The sequence below is a fragment of the Vulpes lagopus genome, chromosome 2, assembly GCF_018345385.1.
Source record: "Vulpes lagopus strain Blue_001 chromosome 2, ASM1834538v1, whole genome shotgun sequence".
Classification (NCBI taxonomy): domain Eukaryota; kingdom Metazoa; phylum Chordata; class Mammalia; order Carnivora; family Canidae; genus Vulpes; species Vulpes lagopus.
In genome coordinates, this window is record NC_054825.1 from 676,859 (window position 1) to 700,091 (window position 23,233).

The 23,233-nt window shown below is 63.1% G+C and overlaps 1 protein-coding gene across 2 annotated transcripts in view; it reads right to left on the reverse strand.

Moving 5' to 3' along the window:
* Positions 1–23,233, reverse strand: part of INPP5A (inositol polyphosphate-5-phosphatase A) — a 160,014-nt gene that overhangs the window by 13,352 nt on the left and 123,429 nt on the right. For both annotated transcript variants that reach the window (XM_041743652.1, XM_041743653.1), the window contains exons 9-12: positions 20,870–20,954; positions 7,712–7,807; positions 7,517–7,591; positions 369–442 (exon numbers count right to left, since the gene is read on the reverse strand). In XM_041743652.1, the coding sequence (XP_041599586.1) occupies positions 369–442; positions 7,517–7,591; positions 7,712–7,807; positions 20,870–20,954 (330 nt within the window). The remainder of the gene's footprint in view (positions 1–368; positions 443–7,516; positions 7,592–7,711; positions 7,808–20,869; positions 20,955–23,233) is intronic.

Consider the following 23,233-nt stretch of genomic DNA (forward strand, 5'->3'; position numbering starts at 1 on the left):
GTGCGGGCCGCACCCCCAGTGCTCGCGACGGAACGGGCTGTCACTGCTGCGGGTCAAGGTGCTGTGAACAGCAGAGTAAAGCACAACAGAAACTTTGTGTCTAAGAGAAAAACACCCCCAGACCTACCCCAGCACCCACACTGCCGAACGTCCTACGTTCCCAGAAAGACCCAGTGTGCTGATCTGAGAAGTGGTATTTGGCATATTTCGTAAACATCTTTTTCTTTTTTTAGAGAAAAGAGCAAAATCGCTTATTGCTCTCAGCTGGCTGCGGCCTTCGGGTCTGGAACGGGCAGGAGGAAGGTGTTCACAGGTGCACACGGCCCCGGGGGACGTTACCTGCTCATCCGGCACGCGGGGCTCCTTACCTGGGAGGAAACGAGATGTCCAGCTCATACAGCCTGTCCTTAAAAACAGACAGCTCTTTGTCAAATTCTAAGAGCTAAAGAAAAGAAAAGAAACAAGAAGACAAGGTCACTGTGGCTGGCCTCCCGGGGGGCGCAGTCGTGTGCGGCAGGGACCCACGCACTCCCAGGAGCCACGCCAGGCCACGGAGGGCCGTACGCAGGCGGAGCTGCCGGGGCTGCCCACGGGTCCCTGGGGAGGTCTGTGGGCTCCCAGCAGGCCCTCCGCCCCGGGGTCCATACTGGGCTCCAGCCCCCTGCCCAGGGCGGCCCGGCCAGGCAGGGTCACCTCCTCTGCCGGAACCACACGGGGCAGCAGACATGGCAGCGCCCTGACGCCGACGCCCGGCAGCACGGACACGCTCTCAGCTCGGCCCAAACTAAGGTTAACAGTGACCACGCTGGCGCCCAGGTGGGGTCAGCAGGAAGCCTGGGTGGGAAGCACCGGTTTCTGCGCGGGGAAGACAGCAGCCTGCCCGCCCGCAGAACCCTTCGGAACCAACCCCGAGGGGCACGGCGTCCCAGCGGGGAAGGGGTGCCACCAGCCGTGTCCAGCCCCAGGCCGAGCTGAGCCTCCGCGACGCACAGCCTCGGACGTGCACGTGGGTCAGGTCCTCGGCCCCCCCAGCTCCTGTCCCGGCACCTTGTGCGTCACACCAGAAGTGTGACATCAGCAGCTCTGTGTTTACGCAGTCATGCCCTGTGTGCCAAGCTGCTACCTGAGCCACCTGCACACGGCGCCCCCCGCCCCGGGGTGCTCCCCTGGAGTGGGTGGCCAGGAGGAGCGCGGGGGGTTGTGGGGAGGGAGGGTACACCAGTAGAGCCTCACGCACGTTCCGGCAGAATCCCAGACACTCAGACGCGGATCACAAAGCGCCTCGGACCCTGCCTGGGGAGGCTCAGATGCCAGGGGTTGGGGGCCTGGACCCCACGTGCCACCCGTGAGCCCACATCTCCTGAGCGTGAGTCTGCTCAGCGCTGCCCCGATGGGGAAGGGCCTGGGGGACCCAGGGTGGTTGCCAAGCAGGGGTGCAGGGCCCCACGGGGGGGGGGGAGGTTCAGGGAGAGGGGACCTGTGAGGTGGGGAAGCATGTGGAGCACACAGGGGCTTGGCTTCCATGGCACCGAGTGGCCTTGCTGCCCAGCATCAAGGGGAGACTCTGGCTCCTCCTCCAGGGAGGTCTCCAGGCCAAACGGCTTCTGGAAAGTTCCTAGGTTAGGTCTTCCAGTGGGGCTGGGGATGGAGAGGAAGGGTCTAGGGACAGATGCACCCTCCGTGTGTGCGTGGGGCCCGAACAGATCCTGCAGTTATGTGCACGTTCACTCCTGTGTTTCTACGCGTATTACACGCACACACATGCCTATAGCGTGTTTCTTATCTAGATCACCCTGCAGCTTGAATTCCCGACCTTCCCAGATCAGAGACAGGCCCTGGATGTGGCGGGGTGGACGTGGGGGCAGCTGCTGGCTCGCACAGGCGCTCCGTGGTTTTGACGGAGGATGGCTAAGAGGAACTGGTCTGGCCCGGGTCAGAGGCCGGGTTTCCAGAAAGGCCGGTGTGGAGCCTCTAGGGAAGTCCGGCCAGGCTGACGGGCGGCCTGGGGGTCAGCAGGAAGCGTCCAGGGCCCCTTATTACTGCAGGGCCGCGTGTGCAGCCGCAGGGCCCGGGCTCCGCTCTCCCGGCGTCAGCACATCTTCCCATCTCTCCCGCACTGAGCTCAGGCGCTTGGAGAAGTCCATGTCGTGGAGACGGAGGTGTGAGACCCTCCGGGACGCGCGGCGGTGGCGTCCTGTGACCGCAGCGCTCCCACGCACCCCCGCACCCCGTGGAGAGGTCCTGGGCCTCCCTGGCGCCAGCTCCCCTCCTGCGGGTGACCGGCGGCCTCTTCGCTGCCCTCTGCCCGGTCTCCTCCGTCTGGAGCCCCGCTGCTGGTCGGCGCACCGCCTGCCCGAGGATGCGTCTCCCGTGGCCCAGCGTCAGCTCGCCCAGCGCGGCCGCCGGCGCTGCGCTGCCCTGCCCTCCACCCCCACCCCTGCCGTCCTGCCCGGGGCGCCGGGCCCTACACGCTGCCGCCGCTAATTCACCTCGAGGGCTTCTCTGTGGCAACCTTCTAGAAGTTCTGCGTTATTTAATCTGTTTCTGGGTGTGGTGTCTGTTTCTGATTCTTTCATGTTTTTAATCATTTTAAATATTCTTATTTTACAGTTTCTGTCGGCTACTGTGCTGTTCATCTGCTGTTCTCAAGCGTGCGCCCGACCTGTGTGGGCCTGGACCGCAAGCTCACCTTCGTGGACCTCTGTCTCGGGGGACGTGGGGCTGCCGTCCATCTGACCGCCACCCGCTGTGAGAGGCGAGGGGCCAGGTGCTCAGGTACAGATACTCGGAACGTGACCCATCTGCTGTGCGGTGCCAGGGCTCTACGCTCTTCCTTACACTTTGAAGGAAACCCGGGGAGACCTGGGGTGTCCCCCAGGCTCGTGGCCCCCGGAGCCTCGGCCAGGGCACCCCTCCTCCGCGTGGACGGCCGTGGTCTCTCCCGAGTCTCGTGCAGCGCCGCTTCGGGACTCACTCGCAGCTGACCCTCCTGTCGCCAGCAGCCCGCGAGCCCGTGGGGCATCTGTGTCCAGAACGGGGCCCGAGCAGCACCCACTTGGTGGCCCTAGGACTTGATTTTACAGCAATCCACACTCGCCTCCTACTGTTTCCTCAGGACAGGGCACTGCCTGCGTCCAGATTCCTCCCCTGAAAGGGTTCTTCTCTCACAGCGAGACGCCACCGCCTCCCGGCTGCAGGCCAAGCCCCTGCGGCCCCCCAAGCTCTGCAGGCGGACAGAGCACGCACCGTCCCTCGCTGGCACATGCATGCACACACGTGTTCCGCTGTTCTGAGAAATTTCTGACTGAGTCAACAGACTATAAAGCAGTGACCACGAGGACGCTGACCAACTTCACTCCACTGTGTGTCTGACCCCAGTGACAACAGTGGGGGTTCCCAGGTCCCCAAGACCAGCCTGGGGGACACCAGGAGGGGCTACGGGGGCTGTGACTGCGCACTGACGCTGGCTCTGCGTGGGAACCCGTGCACGTGGCTTTCCCTGGTCACCTGCTGAACATTCCAGTTTTGTGCAGCCTTGGAAAGAGACCCTGGAAGCCTGCCCGGGCCCTGGGCCTCCGCAGTGGCCAGCAGCAGCCTGGAGAGCGTCCACGTGGGTGCCCAGGGCCCGCCGAACCCGACACCCGCACGCTCACACGCGTGTGCTCCAGCAGGCCCGGCCTGGCAGCAGGCCTGAGACAAACTGGAGACTCGGATGAGCCGTCGGCATGGCTCCGAGCAGGAGGGCGGCTCTGCCAGCGAGAGAGCACAGCGGGCAGGCGCACCATCCGGGGCCGACCGCGGCAGCCCCTGGGAGGGAGCCACGGGGAGCCCGCCGTGTTTCTGTGTTTCTACCTGCTGCAGGTGCGAAGGAAAATTAAAGCAGCTCGATAGCCGGTCTGGGGCGGGTTTGAGCCTCCCAGCTGCTGAAACAGTAACAGCCCCTCTGGGGACCTGGACGACCGGGGTCTGGCGGGCCAAGCACCTCCTCCCGACCCACACGCGCCCCAAGCCCCGCACAGAAACACGCAGCTGCTCCCCGGCGGCTCTGCCCGTAGAGCACCGTCTGTTGGCTCATCTGTCCGTCTTCGAACGTGGAGATGTTCTGAGCCGTGAATACTCACGCTAGGTCCACGGGTGCTTACTGAGCCTCTGCCGTGTCAGGCCCTGCTAGACGCTCAGGAAAGGCCGAGGACAAGAGCGGACGACCCTGGCCCTCCTGGCCTCCCCAACGTGGCCCACGCGTCCCAAGCCGTGCTGGCAGCTCGCCGAACCCCGGAGGACCAGGGGGACACGCCCAGGGCTCCGTGAGGGCGGGGGGTGCAGGGCTGCCACGAGGCCATCTCCAGCCCTGAGAGCTTCCTGATTAGAAATTATGCTGCATTTCTGTTGAAATGATAATTTGTTTCTCTTTGAGATTTTTCAGAAACATGATAACCAATTTCGCATGTATCTTAAACATTCTTGTTGATTACAAAGTGAAAAACAGCGCAGGGCGGTGTGGACAGTGATGAAGCAGCCGGCGGTCATATGTATCTGTCAGCAGCTGTCCCAGCTGTACAAATTCCACTGTTACTGCAGACACCGCGCTGATAAAGAAAAAAGAGCCCGGAAAATCAATGCGCCTTGAGCTAGAGCAGTTGCTAAACACACAGAAAACATCTCTATCCAACAGGCCAAGCGCTGTGAAGATTCCCAAGCCCTGCCCTGGGACAGCCAAGGAAAATTTAATCTCTCCAAATCCTCACCAGGGCACTCCATCCTGCAGCCCTGACAGCCACACTTATAATTAATTATACAATTTCGATGGGAATATCGACTAAACAAAGCTATAAATCATAGAAAAAGTCAATAGGCATGGACACATTCAATCATGTCCCGGCCAATGATTACTACTCTTAAAATACAATAATTATTTCCAGAAGCCAGCTTGAATTAAATTTCTGTCAGACGGGTACAAGACCGGTGCTTGATGAAGGGCGCGATGGATTTTGGGGCTGCGTCCGGCGCAGGCACATCCATCCTGCGGATGGCTACTTTGTTCCAGTGGCCGTGGGGCCGCCTCGCCGCGGAGGTGAGATGGCTCATCAGACCATTTATCTTGTCCCCCGTGGCTGGTCTGGACGACCCCGCTTCCTCTGTGTGACTGACGTGGAGGCAGCCGATCAGCGTGCCAGGTCGTGGCCGGGGGCACGGAGTGCGCGTCAGCGTGGCCCCGCGAGGCGTCTCTGGAGGCACCGAGCGCCTGGGACCCGCAGCGGCGGCAGCACGGGCGGCGTTGCCAGCCACCCAAGGCCGGAGAGCCCTCGGCACACCCTCTGCGCCTCCGGGGAGGCCGTGGCCCGGGCGCCCTGCCCTCCACGAGGGGCCACACCGACCCACCAAAGGGGCACGAGAGTCTTTCCAAAAGAACCCCATGGAAATCGACTCTCCGTGACCCCGCGCTGCATTTCTTTCATCTCCGAATGAAATTCAAACAGTCTCCTGAATATTCAAACTAATTTTCCTCCATCCTAAAAAACCGTATAGGATAAATACAGAACTAAAACCTGCTACCTCCAGCAGTGACAGCATCGGTCATTTCTAATGGCCGCAACACGCGCTTTGCCCAGACGCAGAGGACAGTGGCGGTGGGTCCGGGTGTGCTGGCTCCCTTCCTGAACGCACGCCTTCTCCCGCCCTGTGCTGCCCTGGCCCGGGCCCCACCGCACACCCTTCTCAACCATCTCCTGCTCCTTCCCGAACGTCCCAGGCCCTGGCCGCCTCGGTGCCACCCCCCGTCCACTCTTCGCCTCCTGGGCCCCACATCAGGGGCTGCCTCTGTACCAGGGCCCAGAAAGCCTACGCTGCCTCTAAGCTCAGAAAGTCATGCAGCTGCCCAGAGACAGCCTCCTGGGTACTTTCCCTGCATCTGGTCCCCCCAACAGTCCTGACCCCAAGCCTGTGCCCTGAGTGCTCAGGCCCTAAAATCACCAGGTTGCTGCCCTCTTTGGTGCAGACAGCAGGTAGGACAGGTCCTTACCCTGGTGCCTCCTGCCTAGGAAGTGGGCTGGGTGTTGCAGGGGACATGACTGCCGCGTGCTCAGCTGGGTGCTGCAGGGGACACAGAAGGAGAGTCAACCTTGCCAGGGCCTGAGGCCTCCGGAGGAGGTGAGACAGGAAGTGGCCAGGGCCGAAGGGAAGAGAGCCCAGTGGGACAGGCTGGTGGGAAGGGCAGGTAAGGAAACCAGAGCATTTGCTGGAGCAAAAGGAAACCGGTGCCCTGAATGGTGGGGGGACGTCGGGGGAGAGCCAAGCAGTGAGCCCGGCCTCAGAGACCAGAGCAGGCTCCAGGCTCACCTGAGATCTGTGAGAAGCAGCAAAGAGCTTGGAGCAGAGGCCTGACCATCTACACATGAGACAAGCCCCAGGTTGGGCCCCAGGGGAGACACAGGGATGTGGAGGGGGTAACGGACGTGGAGGCTGTGGGGATGGAGGCGGGAGGCAGCTCCACACCAGTGGTTTGACGGAGGGACCCATGACGGGCTGAGTCTGCTAGTGGGGCAGTGCCTGTCACCCAACACTGACACCTGCCAGCACTCCTCCCACACACTGATGGGAAACTGAGGCACAGGTGTAGAGCACTCAGCACAGCTGGGCCCCGAGGGCAGGGGTGACAAGACCGTGCTGGGGCTCCCAGATGCAGAGAGGTGAGCACAGGGATGGCCGGGCGGGGGTGCAGAGTCCAAGCACCATCCCCAGGCTTTGGAAGAAAGATGTCCTCCAGACAGGTGACCGTGGTCTTGGTGGCATGTAGGCTAGACTACAGGGCGTGGGGTGACCGGGAGATGAAAATGGGGACAGCTGTGCACAGCCCCTATGGAGCAGGGGTGGGGGTGGGGGGAGCAGAAAGGCCGGAGGGCAGGCAGGTGAGAGGCAGGTGTGTTCAGGTGTCCCCACCTGCTGGGGCGCCTTTAGGGAAGCCTCAGCCTTCCAGCATGCACCGTCCCTGCCAGGACCGGCCTCTGCACCATGAGCTCCGGGGGCCGTGGGGTCAGGAGCCTGGAACTGGCCACGGTGGGGACATTTATACAAACGTCACACAGCGACTGTTCATCTACACAAACAGATACCCGGTAACCACATGAAAAACAGGCCCAAATCACATCGCGAGAGACTGGCTGCCCCTCGCTGCGCTGTCTCTAGGTTCTGAAGGGTTAGTGGGCAGTGGCTTCAAAGCAGGGGAGCGGTTCCCACACAACCAGGTCTCGACCCTGGTTTGAGCTGCATGTTTCATTTGCACACACATCCTCTGCTCACACGCACGCACACACGTGTGCACACAGGCAGGCACAGGGAGGCCTGGTCAGGCGTGTACAAGAGCCCAGGCCGCGCTGGCCGTCCCGTGTCCTGGAGCGTGAGCGTTCCACCTCCCGTGCCGCCCACCAACCAGACCCTGGGGCCCGCGGTGTGGCCCAGAGCCCGTCCCGGGAGAGCCCGGGGCTGCGACGGCTTCGAGGCCATCTGCAGCAGAGCTCACCGCAGTGCCGTTGTTGTCACGGAAAACCTCCTGGTTGAAGTAGTGGAAGAGTTTCTTCTCCAGCTGAAGCATGACCTGCAAAGCAAAAGTGGACGTCAGTGCGGGCAGAGTGGGGGCCACGCCTCGAGCAGAGTCCAGACGCTCCCCAACTCCTGACGGCCGCGGCGCACGGCCCACTGTTCGGGCTTCACTTACCTTCCGGTCATTGTCCGACTCGCGAAATATCAGCTTCACGACTTCATTGGTGTCGGCGGCGCGGACCGTCTGCATCGTGGCCTTTGTGCAGAGAGTCTGCAAAAGACACAGAAGGGACTCAGTCTCCAGAGAGGGGCCCAGCCTGTGTCCCCTGAAAGCGATCGGCACACCTGGCCTTGCTGCCCTGAGCCCGTCCTTCCCAGGCTGCTTCTGCCTGGCTTTGCACCAACACGTCGCAGGGCCGACACGCCAAGGGGCCGCGGATCCGCCCGCATGGAAGCAGGGGCATCAGCAGGTGGGCGTCTGAGGGCAGGCCCACCGGCAAGTGCCGTGCGGCTCTAGTGGCCCTGGCCTCCCTGCCCACCTCCCTGTCCTGAGCTGCCCCGGAGCGGGCTCACCTCTGACCCCGGAAGGTCTGCTGGGGGCTTCACTGCCTGGGGAAGTCACAGCCGCCTCATGGGGTCCCCAAGGCGGGCTGGGGACGCCCTGCAATGAGATCTGCCCCGGCAGGGGGGCAACGGGACAGGCCCGGGGGCAACAGAGGCCACGCTGGGTCCCAGGCAGAGACTGATTGGCTAAGGGACGGGACAGCTGGACAGGCAGGGAGAGGACTGAGCGAGCGCGGTCACCCCCACGGCCGCCGGGCTGGCGCGCTCCACAGGCACACGCAGCTCACTGCCAGGCCCCTGCCTGACTACAAACTACGACCAACTTTGTTGAGAAAATTCCTCTCTTCTGAACCTGGGTGTGGGGCGGGAAAGGCTTGGGGCGGGTGCCAGCGGGCGGCTCCCTGAACGCAGCTCGAGGACGCTGGAGACCCCCACCGGGCTGCTCACCCGGCTCCAGGGCAGGCAGGCACTTAGGAACATATCCGGCAAAGCAAGTGCCAGGTGCGCCGACAGGGACGACAGGGACGGCATCGTACAGAGAAGGTAGGCCGCGCAGACGGGCGAGGACCCGGCGAGCACGCAGGAAGCAGGGCCCCCTCCCCCTGCTGACCAGGGTCCATGCACACAAACGTCCAGGACGGGCACGCGGTGGCAGCCTGGGGCTGAGTGCCAGGGGACAGAGGCCGGTCTCTAAACCACAGTTCAACGGAGCTGCTCTTTAAAAAATGACTAGATAATTTTCATTAAAAAAAAAAAAAAAAGACGACTGCGAGGAAACAACTGATTTTGACTTTTAAAAACATCCTCCTCTCAAGGGCCCTTGTGAAGTCGTGGGAAACCCTTCACCCAGGGGAGAGCGGCCTCCGCACAGGGGCGGGCAGGGCAGGTCCCGGTGCGGCTGGAGACCCTTCCTGGGCAGGCTCCACAGGCAGGGACCCCCTGGGATGAGCCGCAAGCCTCTCTGCAGCCTGAGGCAGACCCTTCTGGGTTGGCCAGGACGTGCACAGGCAGCGCCCAGCATGGGGCAGGGAGGCAGTGGCCGCCGTCCCCAGAAGGGTGGGACCAGGACAGGCCATTGACATTCAGAGCACAGATGAGTTAAGCAGGTCAAGCCCCCAGAGTGGCTTTTGGACTCATGTGTCACAAATCAGTCTGGCCGCCTTCAAACAGTGCGGATTAGAACAAGCGCAGGAACAATCCGGAGCAGAGCGCGGCCACCCTGCCCACCCCTGCGTCCGAGGAGGTCCGGCTCCATCCAGATGCTAATGTGCTTAAGTGGCTTAAGTGCTTCCATGAATGGGGGAGGGCTGGGGCAGGCAGAAGGCCATTGTCGCCACCCCAGGACGTGATTCAGGAAACTCCTGGTTCTTCTCCCAAAGGCATCTGCTAGAAACTTTTAAAACCGTTGCTTTATTTAGCCATTTCGGGCGGGCTCCCAAAGGATAAACATCTGATCAGCCAGGCGCCCTGAGAGGGGCCACCCTGCGCCTCCTGCTCTCGGCCTGCTTTCTCCACACCCTCCCACGGAGGCACCTCATTCACCAGGTTTTAAAGAAGTGATCAGGCCCCGGCCAGCCCGGCCTCAGCCTCGTCTCCGCTTTCAATCCGCAGTCATGACCACTCATGCAGAAACCTGCAGGCCGGGGCCTTTCCGCTCGCCTACTTACCGAAGGGATTTTTCTTTTGAAAGGAGGAAAAAAAACACCCAAAATGCCATTTTTTAAGCACCATCTAAGATTTATTTCATGATCAGCTGCCACACGAAGGGGCACCAGATAGGACGGCCCCGCACTTTGTCTTCTTGGCACTCGGAGTGCCCGGGTTTTGTCTTGGAATTTCCCGGGACCGCTGTCAGCAAGCCTGTCCACCTGTCGTGTGGACAATGAGATTCCTGTGTTTCTTCGCAGTCTGGATAACTGCTGGAGTAGGCGGCCGGGACAGGGCACCCCTGGGCCCCGGGGCCCTGGGTCAGCCCAGGGGGCTATTTCCAGTGTTTTCTCCCAGTCCTGAAGTTTACAGCCCACCTGACACTCAGCCACCAGCGCTCAGAGGGGCACAGAGGGGCACGCGTGCCCTGCCCACCCCAGGAGCTAAATAAGCCTGTCCCAAATGCCCCCACTCAACTGCCACTGATGCTCCCCCACGGCCCCAAACCCGACCCCAGGCAATAGCTCTGGACCCATACAGCCGGGGGCCTTGTGGAGTCCACTCCGTATCCGGTGCTGCAGAGGAAGGACCCCATGCTCCGCAGCAGCACGGACGGTGAATGGGTGCAGCTCAGGCCCCCCGGAGCGCACACGGGCCGCATGACGGAGCCCCAGGGGTGAGGAGCTCTTGGCTCCCAGGATGCCCGCGGTGCCGCAAGGGGCACCTCAGGAAGGCCCTGACTTACGGAGCCACGCCTGACGGGGGGCAGCCTCGCAAGGGATGTGTCCGTTACAAGTCTGTCCCGACGTCCCGCAGGGCAGGCTTCAGTCCGTGTAGGCGAGAGGCACACAAGCAGAAACCTCTAAACGCAAATTCCAAAAACTCCACGAGGGACAGGAACGAGGTGAGGCAGCCCGAAGCACAGTCTGAAGGTCTTGTTTAAATCAGTCCCTTGCTAACCTGCAGACGAGAGCCGGGCCCCCGTGGGCCCCCATGCTGCGGATCCACCTGCAGAGGCGGCAGGGGAACCCGGCTCCCCCCGCCTTTGCCGTCAGCTGCCGTCGGCGTGGTCTCTGCGCGGCTTTGCGCCCAGCGCCCGCAGCCCGGTGCCTCTGGCAGGGGCTGACGCTCTCCAGGAGTTTCCAAAGCACCAAGCGCAGCCCGGGCAGGTGAGAGGGCCGCGAGCCGGTTGGCGGAGAGCCGCTGGTCACGGGGGTGGGTGTCGGGTGGGACCACGACGACCCCGTAACAGAGCGTCCGGAGGAAGAACGGGGCAGCGACAGCGGAGCAGTCATGTGGGGGCTCCAGGGACAGGCAGTCGGAGAGTTGGGGAGGGCCTGGGGGGCTGCTGGGTGCGGCGTCTTCAGCCTGGTGCCTGTGGTGGGAGGCAGCGTCGCAGGAAGCAGCCCGGCCCAGGATGTGGGCAGTGGAGGGGGTGGAGGGGGTGCGTGCCCGCGGGCGTGCCCCCCATGCCCCGGCAGTGTAGTGGGTCCTTCTCTCCTCGGGGGCAGGCTCCTTGCTGGCTCTCCACTGTCCTGTTTCCCTCCATTCCAGAAAATGCAGGAAGCAACGCATATACTGCAAGCATATTTTGAATTTAAAGTTGTCTGCTGAGCACGAGCGGCTAGTCCCCCTTCTGTCGGCAAGGCCCCACGTGGCCTGGGAACCCGTATTTGGTCCCCCCGCCCCCCGCCCCGGAGTCAGGAGGGGTCCCAGTGGGAGCGGGCAGCAGTCTAGTCTCCCTCAGGCCAAGAAGTAGCCCACCTCCCCCAGGCTCCGTCTGGCCCGGAGCGGAGCTTCCTGGAGGGTGAGCAGGGCCACTGTCCCGGGGTCGCTATCCGTCTTCTGTGGTGACATGGGGTGGGGGGGCCCAAGGTGGATCCTGATGCCCGTCAGGGATGGAAACCAGTCGGGGCCAGGTGAACGCAGACTGCTGAACGTGCAGGAAGCGCACGGCGGCCTCTGCTTCCCTTCCCTCCGCGAGGCCCACGGAAACAACCGGTGGAGCCCCGGAGCCCGCTTGGCCGCGTGTCATTCACACTCGTAGGGCAGCTTTGAAGGAAGCACCGGAGGGGATCCTCGAGGAATCACACACCAGCCACCACACACGCTTTCTTTTGTTCTTAAACTGAGATCCCCGGAGGCAGCACCAGAGGGAGAGCCCCGGAGGGAGAGCCCCACGCCCTGCAGAGGTGGGCGCCCTCACCTGTCGTGCCAGGCAGCTTGTGGGCGAGGCTCCCGAGGTGAGCGCTCACCCGGCTTTCCTGCTCCCAGCAACAGACAGGAAGAAGCCCTCTGCAGAGGACATCTGATGGTTAAGCGAAGTGTGCGGCTGGCACTTCTCAGATGTCAACACCCAAGGACAGAAGGAGGAGGAGGGGGGAGGAAGAGGAGGGAAGAAGGGGGAGGAGGAGGAGGGAAGGGGGAGGGGGGGAGGGAGGAGGGTAAAGGAGAGAGGAGGATGAAGGAGGGGGAGGGAGGAGGGGGAGGAGGGGGCAGGAAGTGGGAGGAGGGGGAGGGTGAAGGAGGAGGAGGGAGAAGCCCTGAGCCCTGCCCCTGCCGCGTGCCCAGGGACTCCGGAGGACGCGCCCCTCCTCGCTCGAGGCCTGGCGCCGTGAACTGGTGGGTGGGCTTGAAGACACATTTCCCCCATCGTTCACGCCTTGCCGGGAGGGACCCTGCCGCAGCTTTCATCCCCTGACAGCTCCGCACACGCACACGACAAGCAGGCCCTCTGAGAGCGTGAAATCGGAAACAAAGGAATGCTCCGGCCTAATTTCAGCCGCAGATGCTCCAGAAAAGCCGGCAGGAAAAGCTTGTGGAAGAAATGGGCCTTAAAGCAACGTCTCCAGAGGGGCCAAGGCAGTGGTGCGCCCGGCCGAGGCCGAGGGCGTCAGTCCCAGGGAGGCGTCTCCTTTGGGCCGAGGGCTCTCCGGCCCGCCTGGGACCCCAGAGCCATCCGACTGCCAGGACCACGGGGGCCAGTGCTCCACGGGACCAGCCGTGGGCTGAGGGGCCACCCTCTGGGACCTTCCTGACAAACAGCTACGACAAAATGGCAGCAAAGCCACCCTGAGGAGCGCACAGTAGACGGAAGCAGCCAGGCCTCAGGCCAGCTGTTGGGGAGCTGGGGGGTGGGTGCCCCGGCCCATACAGAGCGGAGCGTGGGAGGTGGGGCCACTGTGATGAGCGGGCCTCCGCCACCAAGAGGGGAGTGGGGCCACCGCGGGGCACGACCCCGAGTCCTGAACACACGCAAGGGCTATAATGGAGAGCCACCAGCCCATCACTTCGCTGAAGGTTCCAGAATGGAAACCGGTGGCTGTAGTATGCGCCTGGGTCCCTGGTAGCCTGAGCATCTGGGGACAGTGCTGGGAAAGGGCGCCTCAGCCGCCGACCATCCACTTCTCCGTCCCCCTGGGGGCGGGCTCATGCTGCCCCACAGCCGGGGTGGCCGAGGGGCACCTGCAGCGGAGGGGGCTCAGCCCCGGGGACACGGCTGCCGCACAAGACCGGGAGGCCTGCCGCCCCGAACAGCAAGGACACACCGTGCACGCCCGGCCTGGGACAGCGGCATGAATTCTGGCAGACGTCTCAGCTCCTTCCCTGTCCCACGTGAGCACAACCGTGTACACGGACAGCAGATGTACACGCGTCTACACGGCGTGGGTTCAGGTCACGTCAGTGCACACGTGTGCACACGAGCAGCACGTGTGTCTGATGCACACACAGGTGCATACGCTGCGCACCACTCGTGTACACACACACTGGCACCTGCACGCACGTGCACGCCTCCTCGCACAGGTGCACGGCTCCTGGGGGGCAGCGAGCACTGTGGTAGTGGGGGAGGGCGGCAGGACCAGGGCCGTGGACGGCCATGTCCTGGAGCTGACCCCTGGGGTTGTAGGATCAGGTCTGCACGGACAAACAGAACAGTCCCGGATGGGGCCGGAAGGCAGCTTCCAGGGGAGAGCAGCTCGGGGCTCGTCCTCTCCCGGGAAAGGAATGGTCCCAAACGGTCCCCGTCCCGTGCACGTGGACTTCCCAAAGACCCTCCAGCGAGCTCTTTCAAAGGTTTTCCCACCAAACCCCTGCACTCCCAGCAGCAAAGAGGCCCCTTAGTGTTGGGGAAACACCGCCTCTGAGGACCCCAACGTGCTGACGCCACGGGAGCGAGGGCCCCGCCACTGTGCCCGGGGACACGGGGAGCTGCTGGCGGGTCCTGAGGAGGCGCCGTTATGGGGCTTATGTCAGCGGTGAAGGCACCTTCCCCCTCTGTTTCAGACTGTGCACTGTTCATCCAGAACAACAACACCCCATAAAGACCCTTTCATCTCCTCTCCCAGGACGGCTCGGCCGACTCCCGACCAGCCCGGCCACAAGGGCGGGCACCAAGGAAGCAGCAGCAGCGCCCACGCGCGGGTGCCCTGGGCCAGCCCCACGGTGCTTGTGAGCCCGCGTGGACCACTCAGCCGGCGTTCTGGAAGGGAGCCGAGTGGGCTCTTCTCAGGCCAGGACGGCTCCCCCGGGATGAGGCCCTGGCTGGGGACACGGGACGTGCTCCAGGTGTGGTCTCGAGAGCCCCGGGCTTCCACGGACACACCAGGCTCGACCTGGGAGGAGCAGGGGCTGGGGCACCTCCTCCCACCAGCCCGGCTGGCTGACGTCCCCACGGGCTGTGCTGACCCCAAGCGGGAGCAAAGCAGTGTCAAAGCACCACCCAGCAGGACGCGCAGAACAAGGTGTGAGAGATCCGGGAGCACGGGCCTGACCACAAGTCAGAAAATCAAGTTCCCACAACAGGAGGCCACTGACGGGGAAAGTCTTTTTTGTATGATCACGGGAATAATTATTGTGACATCAATCTTCCCGCTGGAAATATGAGCTAATTTGTAAGACAAACCTTCTGGGAGAAAATCCCCTCACGTGACACCCAGAATCGTCATAATTAAGTTTAACATCGTAGTTTTAGTTTAATGCCACAGGCCCCACATCAAAACAGATCAAACGAAGGTCTTTTTTTCTGAAACACTCGTTAAATAAATTTAACGATTTAAATGAGTAAACCTGCTGTTTTAAAACAAGACCTTAGGGCAGCCCGGGTGGCTCGTGGCTCGGTGGTTAGCGCCGCCTTCAGCCCCGGGCGTGCCCCCTGGGTCCTGGGATGGAGTCCCACATCCGGCTCCCTGTGTGGAGCCTGCTCCTCTGCCTGTGTCTCTGCCTCAGTCTCTCTGTGTCTCTAATGAATAAATAAGTAAAATCTTTAAAAAAAAAAAAAAACAAGACCTTAAAAGGCCACACGAGTAAGCTGAGTGATGCAGCCACCGCCCCCCGCACAGGCTCCGGGCTCAGCCACTGCTGACACAAGTGATGCCCGGAGCCGAGGAGACCCCGCAGCCCGGTCTACGCTCCTAACTCAGAGGAGACACCCTCGGGAGCACTAGCGTTTGCCAGCGACCCAGGGAGGGCACGGGGCGGGCGGCACACTGAAGCCCCCACCGTCCCGGAGGCTCCATTCCCAACGAGGCTTTCTCCAGATGTATCCCTGTGGCGTCTCCTGGGCACCGGGCGGCCACAGCCGCGGCAGACACCGACCCGCTCCTGGGGGCTGCGGGGGGCCCAGGGGGGCCCGTGGGCACCGTGTCAGTGGCCGAGGCTCTGGGGTGCAGGGGTGCGGCTGGGGCTGAGACCAGCAAGCTAAGCGCAGACCAACTGCAAGCCAGCACTCCACCGGCACTCGGGGGCGGGGGCACAGCGACTCTCCCGGCGGGCGGCCCTGGAGGGGCTCCTGGGGAGCTGGCACCGGCTGTGACAGGGCCCCCCAGGCCGAGCGGGAGCGCCTCCCCGGGACGCCGGAGCACCCCACGGGAAGGTCTGCGTCGGGGGACAGGGCTCGGGCCACCGGCCGCACCACTCTCATTGGCTGTGGTCCTCGGTGCTGTCGAGGGGCGGGGGGCGCACTGCTGTGCTTCTCTCCCGCCCCTTCCAAGGCCACGCTGTTAGCCTGGGGGCGCCCCTCCCAGAAGGGTCCTCGTGGGGCCCGTGTCCCCACAGGCCCACCTGGCACCTGAGCGCACGCACACGTGTCAGTGACTGGCAACTGGTTTTCAAAACAGCCGCCAGCCTCCAAAAACACATCCATCACCATCGCTGTCAGGGATGAAGGACGGCAGGTGGACGCGCGGCCGGGCCTCGCAGAGACGGGAGCGCCTGGCACTGCTGTCACTCTTTGTCACTGCGGCCAGCTGAGTGTCCCAGCTGCCAGTTGCCACTGCGCAAGGCATAAAACATACCCTCTGAGCGATGCCGCCAGCAGGGCTGAGCTGGAGGCTGCGTTAATAACCAGCTTCATGACGCACGGCCCCTCGGAGGGCACGTGACGGTCGTGTCTGACTCGTGTTTTAACTACGGCTTCGGCAGAGCCCAGCCTGGACACGGCACCGTCTCCTCAGTCGTGCCCTGCGAGCTCGCTGCAGGGGTCGCCTCGGAGATGGGAATCTGCCGAGTCCTGGGGGGCTGTGTCCTCTCACGCTGCACTCGGGGGACCCTGTTCCCTTCCCACCCTGCAAATGGCAAGGTTTCACGGCCCAGAGCTAGGGGCCTGCCCCCCCTCGGAGACCCCCCCCCGCCTCCCCCGCGGGAGGGACAATCGCTGCCTGTACTTCACGGGGGCCGCAAGCCGCTCACTGGCCCCTCATTGTTTCGGAGGCAGATTTAATTAACCTCTGATGACTCTGGCCAGTGTGCGCGACAGCGGCGCCCAGGAGGACGGCGAGGAGCGCCCTCGTCCCGGGCCCAGGAGGCTGACCTTGCCGCTCCAGGTGCGCGATCGGCAGCGGAGCCCACGCCAAGGCCAGCGTCGGCTTCGAAGGGCACGTTCCAGAGGAAGAGCCCTGCCCAGCGGACAGACGGACCGTGCACGCTCTGGCAGGAGGGGCATCCCCCCGCCCGACGCCTCCCTAGGCCTCCGGAGCACTCACCGCCGCGCACCGTCCAGGGCGCTCCTGCTCACCAGCCGCGCTGACCTCGGGCCATCTGAAAACACGCGGGGGCCGCTGTGCCTGAGCTGAGGGCTCAGACCTCCTCCAGAGCCAGGGCCGAGGCCGCACGGCCTTCTCCCACCCCAGGACCCCGTTCACAAGCACTGAATCTGGGTGTCCACAGATGGCTGTTGTAAGAGGGGTCCCTGCTGACCGTCTGCCTGTCCACCCCGGGAGGAGGAGGAGGGACAGTGCCAGGCTCAGACCAAGGCCGGTGTGGGCAGCGTGGGTCAAGCCCCTCTGGGCTTCCCTCTGACCCGTGTCCTTCCTGGGCCCTGCTGTGGTTTGGAAGGAGAGGCCAGTCCCCCACTCACCTCCGCGGCACGGCAGACGTGCAGAGAGCACTCTGAGCCCCGGCTGGTAGGTGGGCAGAGGACGCCTGTGCTCATCCAGGCCCCCTCCTCCTGGCTGCGCACACCCGGGGGCCCGCCTGGGGCCGCACCTCTGTCCTGTCTACACTGCCGATCTCACTGACACTCCTGGAGGACACCTGAGACCCCAACAGGACCCCACGGCTCCCAGCCAGGCCTCGCCTACAGGAGACCCCATTCCCAAACATGCCCTGCAGGCCCCGAGCTGACATGACGGTCCAGACACGGATGCATCCGGAATAGGGCTTTCCTGCGGAAGGCAGGTGCTTCTGGAACAGGGTCGCGGGAAACACAGACGCCCTGGAGGACTCTGCTCTCAGGTTGCTTTTCAGACTCCGGGGGTCACGGAATGGACGGAAGCCCAGCAGGAAGGAGTGACAAGGTGCAGGACTCGGCCCACAGGCCGCCCAGGGCCCGGGTCCATCCCACTTGCTGGGCAGATGCACCCCCACGGCTCTCCCGGCAGCCGGGTCATCGCCCCGGGGGGATGGGCTCTGCGTCCACCCAGGGGTGCAGAGCAGGCCCCACATAGGAAACACTCGCTGGGCAAATGGGGAAGAGACACCAGCTCTAGAGCAGCGGCTGGAAACTGAGCAAGATCACAGCATCCAACCTGCCCACGGCGTCTGTGAGACGGACCCACCCGTGCAGGCTGCTGAAAACAAAGCACTAGCTCTGTCCTCCCGGGGGTGACCCGGGGTCCCTCCTGACACCTGCCGCTGCAAAGACAGGAGACGAACTACGTGGCAGGCGGCAGGAAGCAGCGCAGCCAAGACGGGCGCCCACAGGACCCCGCGGCCCCCAGCCTAGTGACGTGGGCAGGCCTCCCGCGTGCTCTGTAAGGGGGCCGCCCGGCGCACTCAGCCCGGGGGGATGCCGGCCGCTGCCTCCGCGTCCCGGGGGAAGCCCCGGCTCAGCGGTGCAAGCCCAGTGGGCGCCTGGGTGTGACCTGCGGGGCCCGCGGCCCGGCCCGGGGCGTGGTGCTTCATGTGACGCCCGATGCCCGAGGCTCAACGTAAAGTGCTTCTCCCCACGGACCCCGGGGATGAACATTTCTAACAAGCTCCCCGTGACAGGAAGCAGCGGCGGTGCTCACCGGTCCCTCCCGTCACATCCTCACCACACAGTTGCTTTGCACGACAATCAGAAGCAGTGAAGTGGGTCAGAGGCCCAGCGAGAGCCGCCCCTCAGAGCGCGGGGCCTGAATCTGCATTTGCGGAGGCCGGACTCCTGGACGCCCCTCCTCGCCCGTCTGCTCGAGGTTGGCTCTGGCGGACTCACACACTCAGGGTTCCCACAAAACTGCTGTCACTTGTTTTTGCAGTTAAAATCCCTTTTAAAAAGCCAGGCCAGGCCATTAGCAGATCCCGATTTTCCTCAAAGAGGTACCTACGTGGTATTTTAAAATTTGGTGACTGAAGACAGCTTAACCAGCACCACTAAATTAACCGCCAAGGAAACAAGTGTGTTCTTTTTCAGCGCACCTTATTTTTAGGTAAACCTCTTCCAAGAAGCGTTTACTACGTTAGTGATCAGTCCATCAAGTGAGGCGGACGTGCTGTTCTGTTCCGCGCTGTCGGGCCGAGGAGTGTCCCTCAAAATTGGTGTCCACCCAGACCTCAGAACGTGACCTTATTTGGAAGTAGGGTCTTTATAGGTATAATTAGTTAAGGACCTCGAGATTAAACCAGGCTGGATTTGGGACGGGCTCCAAGGCCAGTGGCTGGGGTCCCCGTGAGCGGACGGTGAGGACAGGGGTTGGGACAGGCCACATGATGACAATAAGCTAGAGGTGCACTGGGGCCACCAATGAGCCCCACGACCCCTGTGACCTTCTGAGGCCGCCCTGCACCCTCCCTGTCCATCTCCCCACTGTGCATCCTGGGTGTCCCTGTCCCTGCTCTTGGCCCCCCTGTGGTTCAGGCCTCGGGTCCCAGGACGTCCAGGTGCCTACAGGCCCCTGGTGCCTCCCAACACCATCGCCGTGGGGCCTTCTAGCAGAGCAGTCAACAAGGACCTGGGGGCACACGTAAAAACGTTCAGTGTTAACCGAGCTCCTTGAAGGGGGAGCCATACACGTGCACGCTGATTCCCCCCAGGACTTTGCACCTGACGTCACAGGCGCACAGGACACGGGACTGGAGCTTCTCCCCGTCAGCGCTCCAGAAGTGCAGGCGGCTGACCTCCCTGAGTCTGCTCAGTGCAGCTGCGCCCCAGTCCACTGCCCCAGGGCAGGGGGGGCAGAACCCTGAGCTACTGGGGCCACAGGGCCAGCCCGGCCAACAGTAGATGAGGACCCCACGGGCCCCACGAGCAGCAGGCATGGGCAGTTCCACTTCTGAAAATCAGCTACTGACGGAGCCCCAGCCCGAAAACAGCATTTCAAATAATGCTTCCCTGCGTCAGGCAGTTTTGACGGCAATGTCATCAGAGGGAAGATCCTCCTTTATTTCCTGCAGGAAGTGGGGGGAGGCTGTCATTAAACCAGGCAGCCCGTCAGATGTTGGTGCTCACTGATCTGGAACGTTCCAGGCCACGTGCAGCCTGAAGATTCACGAAGGTCTGCAGAGATCTCGACAAGAAAGTGTCCGCTCTCAGGAGCTGTCCCCAGTTCACAAGACGGCCCCTCCCGCCGGCTGTGACCACCTGTGTGCAGGGGCCCCACGCTGCTGAGGCCACAGGGCAGGGGAAAGGCATCCGTGCATCCGCCCAGAGCAGTCGAGTCCGGCAGCCGGCGTCCTGCAGCGCCAGGGCCGCACACCCTCCCGGCACTCGGTGATGTCCGGGTGTGTCCACAGGTAGCTCTGTGGGCCCGCCCCGCGGGGTGCCGCCACGTTAATCACAAAGAAGAGAATTTCAACACATTCGTCATCTCTGGAACGATGGGCAGCCCTGACTTTACAGAACGGCGTCTCAGAGAACGGACAACCACCGTGCGGCTGCTCTGTGCAGCGGACGTGGAGGGAAGGTAATCGCCTGGAGGCCCCCATGTCTCCACCCGGGGCGCGCCGCACGCTGGGCAGGCCCCGGAAGGCTGGCCTGGGGTGGGCTGTCGGCCTCCTGGGCAGTGCGGCGGCGGGGGCTGGGTCTCCCCTCTGCTGCAGCGGGTGTGGGGCTGCGGTCACTGCTGCCGGGGCGCACGCCAGAACCTCGGCCCCGAGCCAGAGCCACAGCCTCCCCTCCCGACTGCGGAGGTGACACTCGAGGTCACGTGGCTGGGACCAGGCAGGGCTGAGGCTTTCTATCTGCACCTGTCCACCGGGCATCCCGCCAGGGGCCCTGTGGGTGTACCTGGGGACACGGGACACAGCCTCCAAGCCCCCGGATAGAGCAGCACCTGTGAGATTTTAAGTGGAAGAGAAGGACTGGTTTACAGTGTGGGCAACGGGAAGCAATGGGCCTGCCACCGGCCCCGCCCCGCCCCCAGCGGCATCTCCAAGGCTCTACAGCTGAGGACAGAACCTTTACGGCAGGATGTCATGTCCCGGGGGGACAGCAGCTGCGGAGGCCTGCAGGACCCCGTCCATTTCTGTGTCCAGCAACAGCCCCCCTTCAACAGTAAAACATCTTTACTGGGGACGTTTGCCTTACATACAAGCAGTGAGCGCGGCGGGGCTGAGCTCGCCTGCGGGGGGCGCACCCGCCTCTGCAGCTCCCGCTAAGACCCGACCTCGGCCAAGGCCCCCCACGAGGCGGGGAGCAGGTGCCTACCTCCACCACGGACTTGGAGTCCAGCCGGAAGTTGAAATCGCCAAACACAAAGTAGGACACTTTCTCGAATCGTTGGTCGATGATTCTGGGAGGAGAGAAGGACACCACGTTACCGCCACACCAGGCCAGCCGCTCTCTCCACCACGTGCCCCTCGCACGCCCTCCCGCACACCCCCAAATGGCACGGGGACCACGCCACGTGCCCAGCAGACAAGCGCAGCTCCCTCTGCACCGACACGCGTGTGCTGCCAGCGCGTCTTCACACGTGGAAACGGCACCTGGTGGGAGGGGCAGCTGGCGTGGGGAGCAGTGAGGGCCGGGGCTGGGGACTCGGGGGAAGGACGTGGGCCGGGGCCTCCACCCGGCACCTCCACGGCTCCTCCCAGGCGGGTTGCACGCTTGTGCTCGCTCTGGAAGTGTTCGCACATCATCCCCATTTCCAGGTTTCAAACGTGTAAAGCACAGCAGCTGCATCTTTTTAAAAAAAGTGTGGCACTGCTCGCTTGGAAACAATTTTTTCACCTATTTTAAGTCGACCACAGTCCACTTCCTCGCTTTCCAGAAACACACACACAACAAGTGTGCGACAGCCACGGCGTCAGCCGGGAGGCCCCTCACGGCGGCACGAAGACTGCTCCCTCCGCGCGTCCCCAGCGAGCAGCAGCAGCGATAACGACCACCGACCACCACCGTTCACTCCTGACGCAGAGCAGAGCGCCAACCGGACGAGCAGCGGAGGGGAGCGGAGCGCCTGGCTTGGAGGGAGGGACGGGCAGGGAGCAAGGCCCCCGCGCCGCTGCCCGGCCGTGGCTCCACTCACGCACTTGCTGGGACGGGGCTGCGGGCCCGGGGCGCAGGGTGGAGGGCGCATCCCAAATGGGCTAAAATCCGATGTCATCAGGCAGGCAGAGGCCAGGGGCACAGTCTCTGCCATGTTAATTCGGAAACTCCCTCCAGTAACGCCTCTCCGCTGCCAGCAGTGCCTGGGCCAGCCAGACGTCATGCTGGGGCTCCGCGTCCCCCTGCCTGGACTGTCCCCCTGCCTTGGGCACCACTTGCCACCGTGACCTCCTCACTCGATGCATTAGCTTGGGAAACAGAAGAAGGGACCAGGCACAGGACCACGTGCCGCCGCCTGGCTCCGCAGCGTTCTCCTGGGTCACAGGGTCTCCGCAGGCCGTGGCTGCTGCCCTCCTAGCACTGGAGGGCGGCAAGGCACGTGGGGTCCTGGCATCCTGGTGGCTCCCAGACCTCTGACAGCGCACAGTGAATTTGTTGACACCATTGACCTGTCCCGTCCCCGGAAACGAGCTACGCTTGTGCTGGAGTCTGTGCCCTGGCCCCCTGGGCCTCGCAAGGACGCTGCCTGGTCAGGTACCCGTGGAACGTGCGTCTTCTGTTCTTATTTCTGTTTATCCTTTCGGATTCTCTCCACTTTCTGTTTGAATCCCAGGAGCCTCCAGGTAACTGGTGAGAACCCACCCTCGGTCCCTGGCTGGTCTCTGGGATGTTCACGGGGCCTCCAGCTGCAACGGAGGGTCTGCCCCTTGGGGGCGGCGAGCAGGCCCCTGGCCGTGCGTCCTGTCCGGGCCGGGCAGGGCTCCCCTTCTTCCCTCTCCAGTTAGCCTTTAATCTGTCTGGAATCACGGTGTGAAGTCGGGATCTCAGGGTATCGATTTTCCCGCCCATTGATCGACCGCTGTTTGTTAAACATTCAATCCTCTTCCGTCACTTCATGGAACACAGAATCCCCCAAATCATGTGGCCCCAGGCCCTGCCCCGCACGCCTGCAATCAATGCGACTTTCCACACGGACGCCCTTCCCGCTGACGATTCCTCTAAGACCAGCTCAGCTACCTTCGTGTTCTGCTCCCATCTTTTTTTTTTTTTCAAAAGATTTATTTATGATAGACATAGAGAGAGAGAGGCAGAGCCACAGGCAGAAGGAGAAGCAGGCTCCCTGCAGGGAGCCTGATGCGGGACTTGATCCCGGGACCCCAGGATTGCACCCTGGGCCCAAGGCAGGCACCGAACCACTGAGCCCCCCAGGGATCCCCCTGCTCCCATCTTAGCCGTATCATCTAGTTGTGTTGCACAAAATATCCTGTTTTCCCTTCTAATTGGAGTAACTTTCCACTTATGCACACATTTGAAAACAAAAGGACACACTCAAGAGACTGCAGAGGGTGCAGCCGGTGGGGGACTGAAGAGACCCCGAGGGTGCAGCCAGTGGGCCCCCTTCCTAGTGAGGAAGTAGCGCTCTGGGAGAGGACCTGCGGGTGCTGAGGGGCCAGGACTGCCCTTGCCCGCATGGGATGTGGCCTCCCCGCTCGGGGCTGTCCGCAGGCAGCCCCCCTCCTCTCC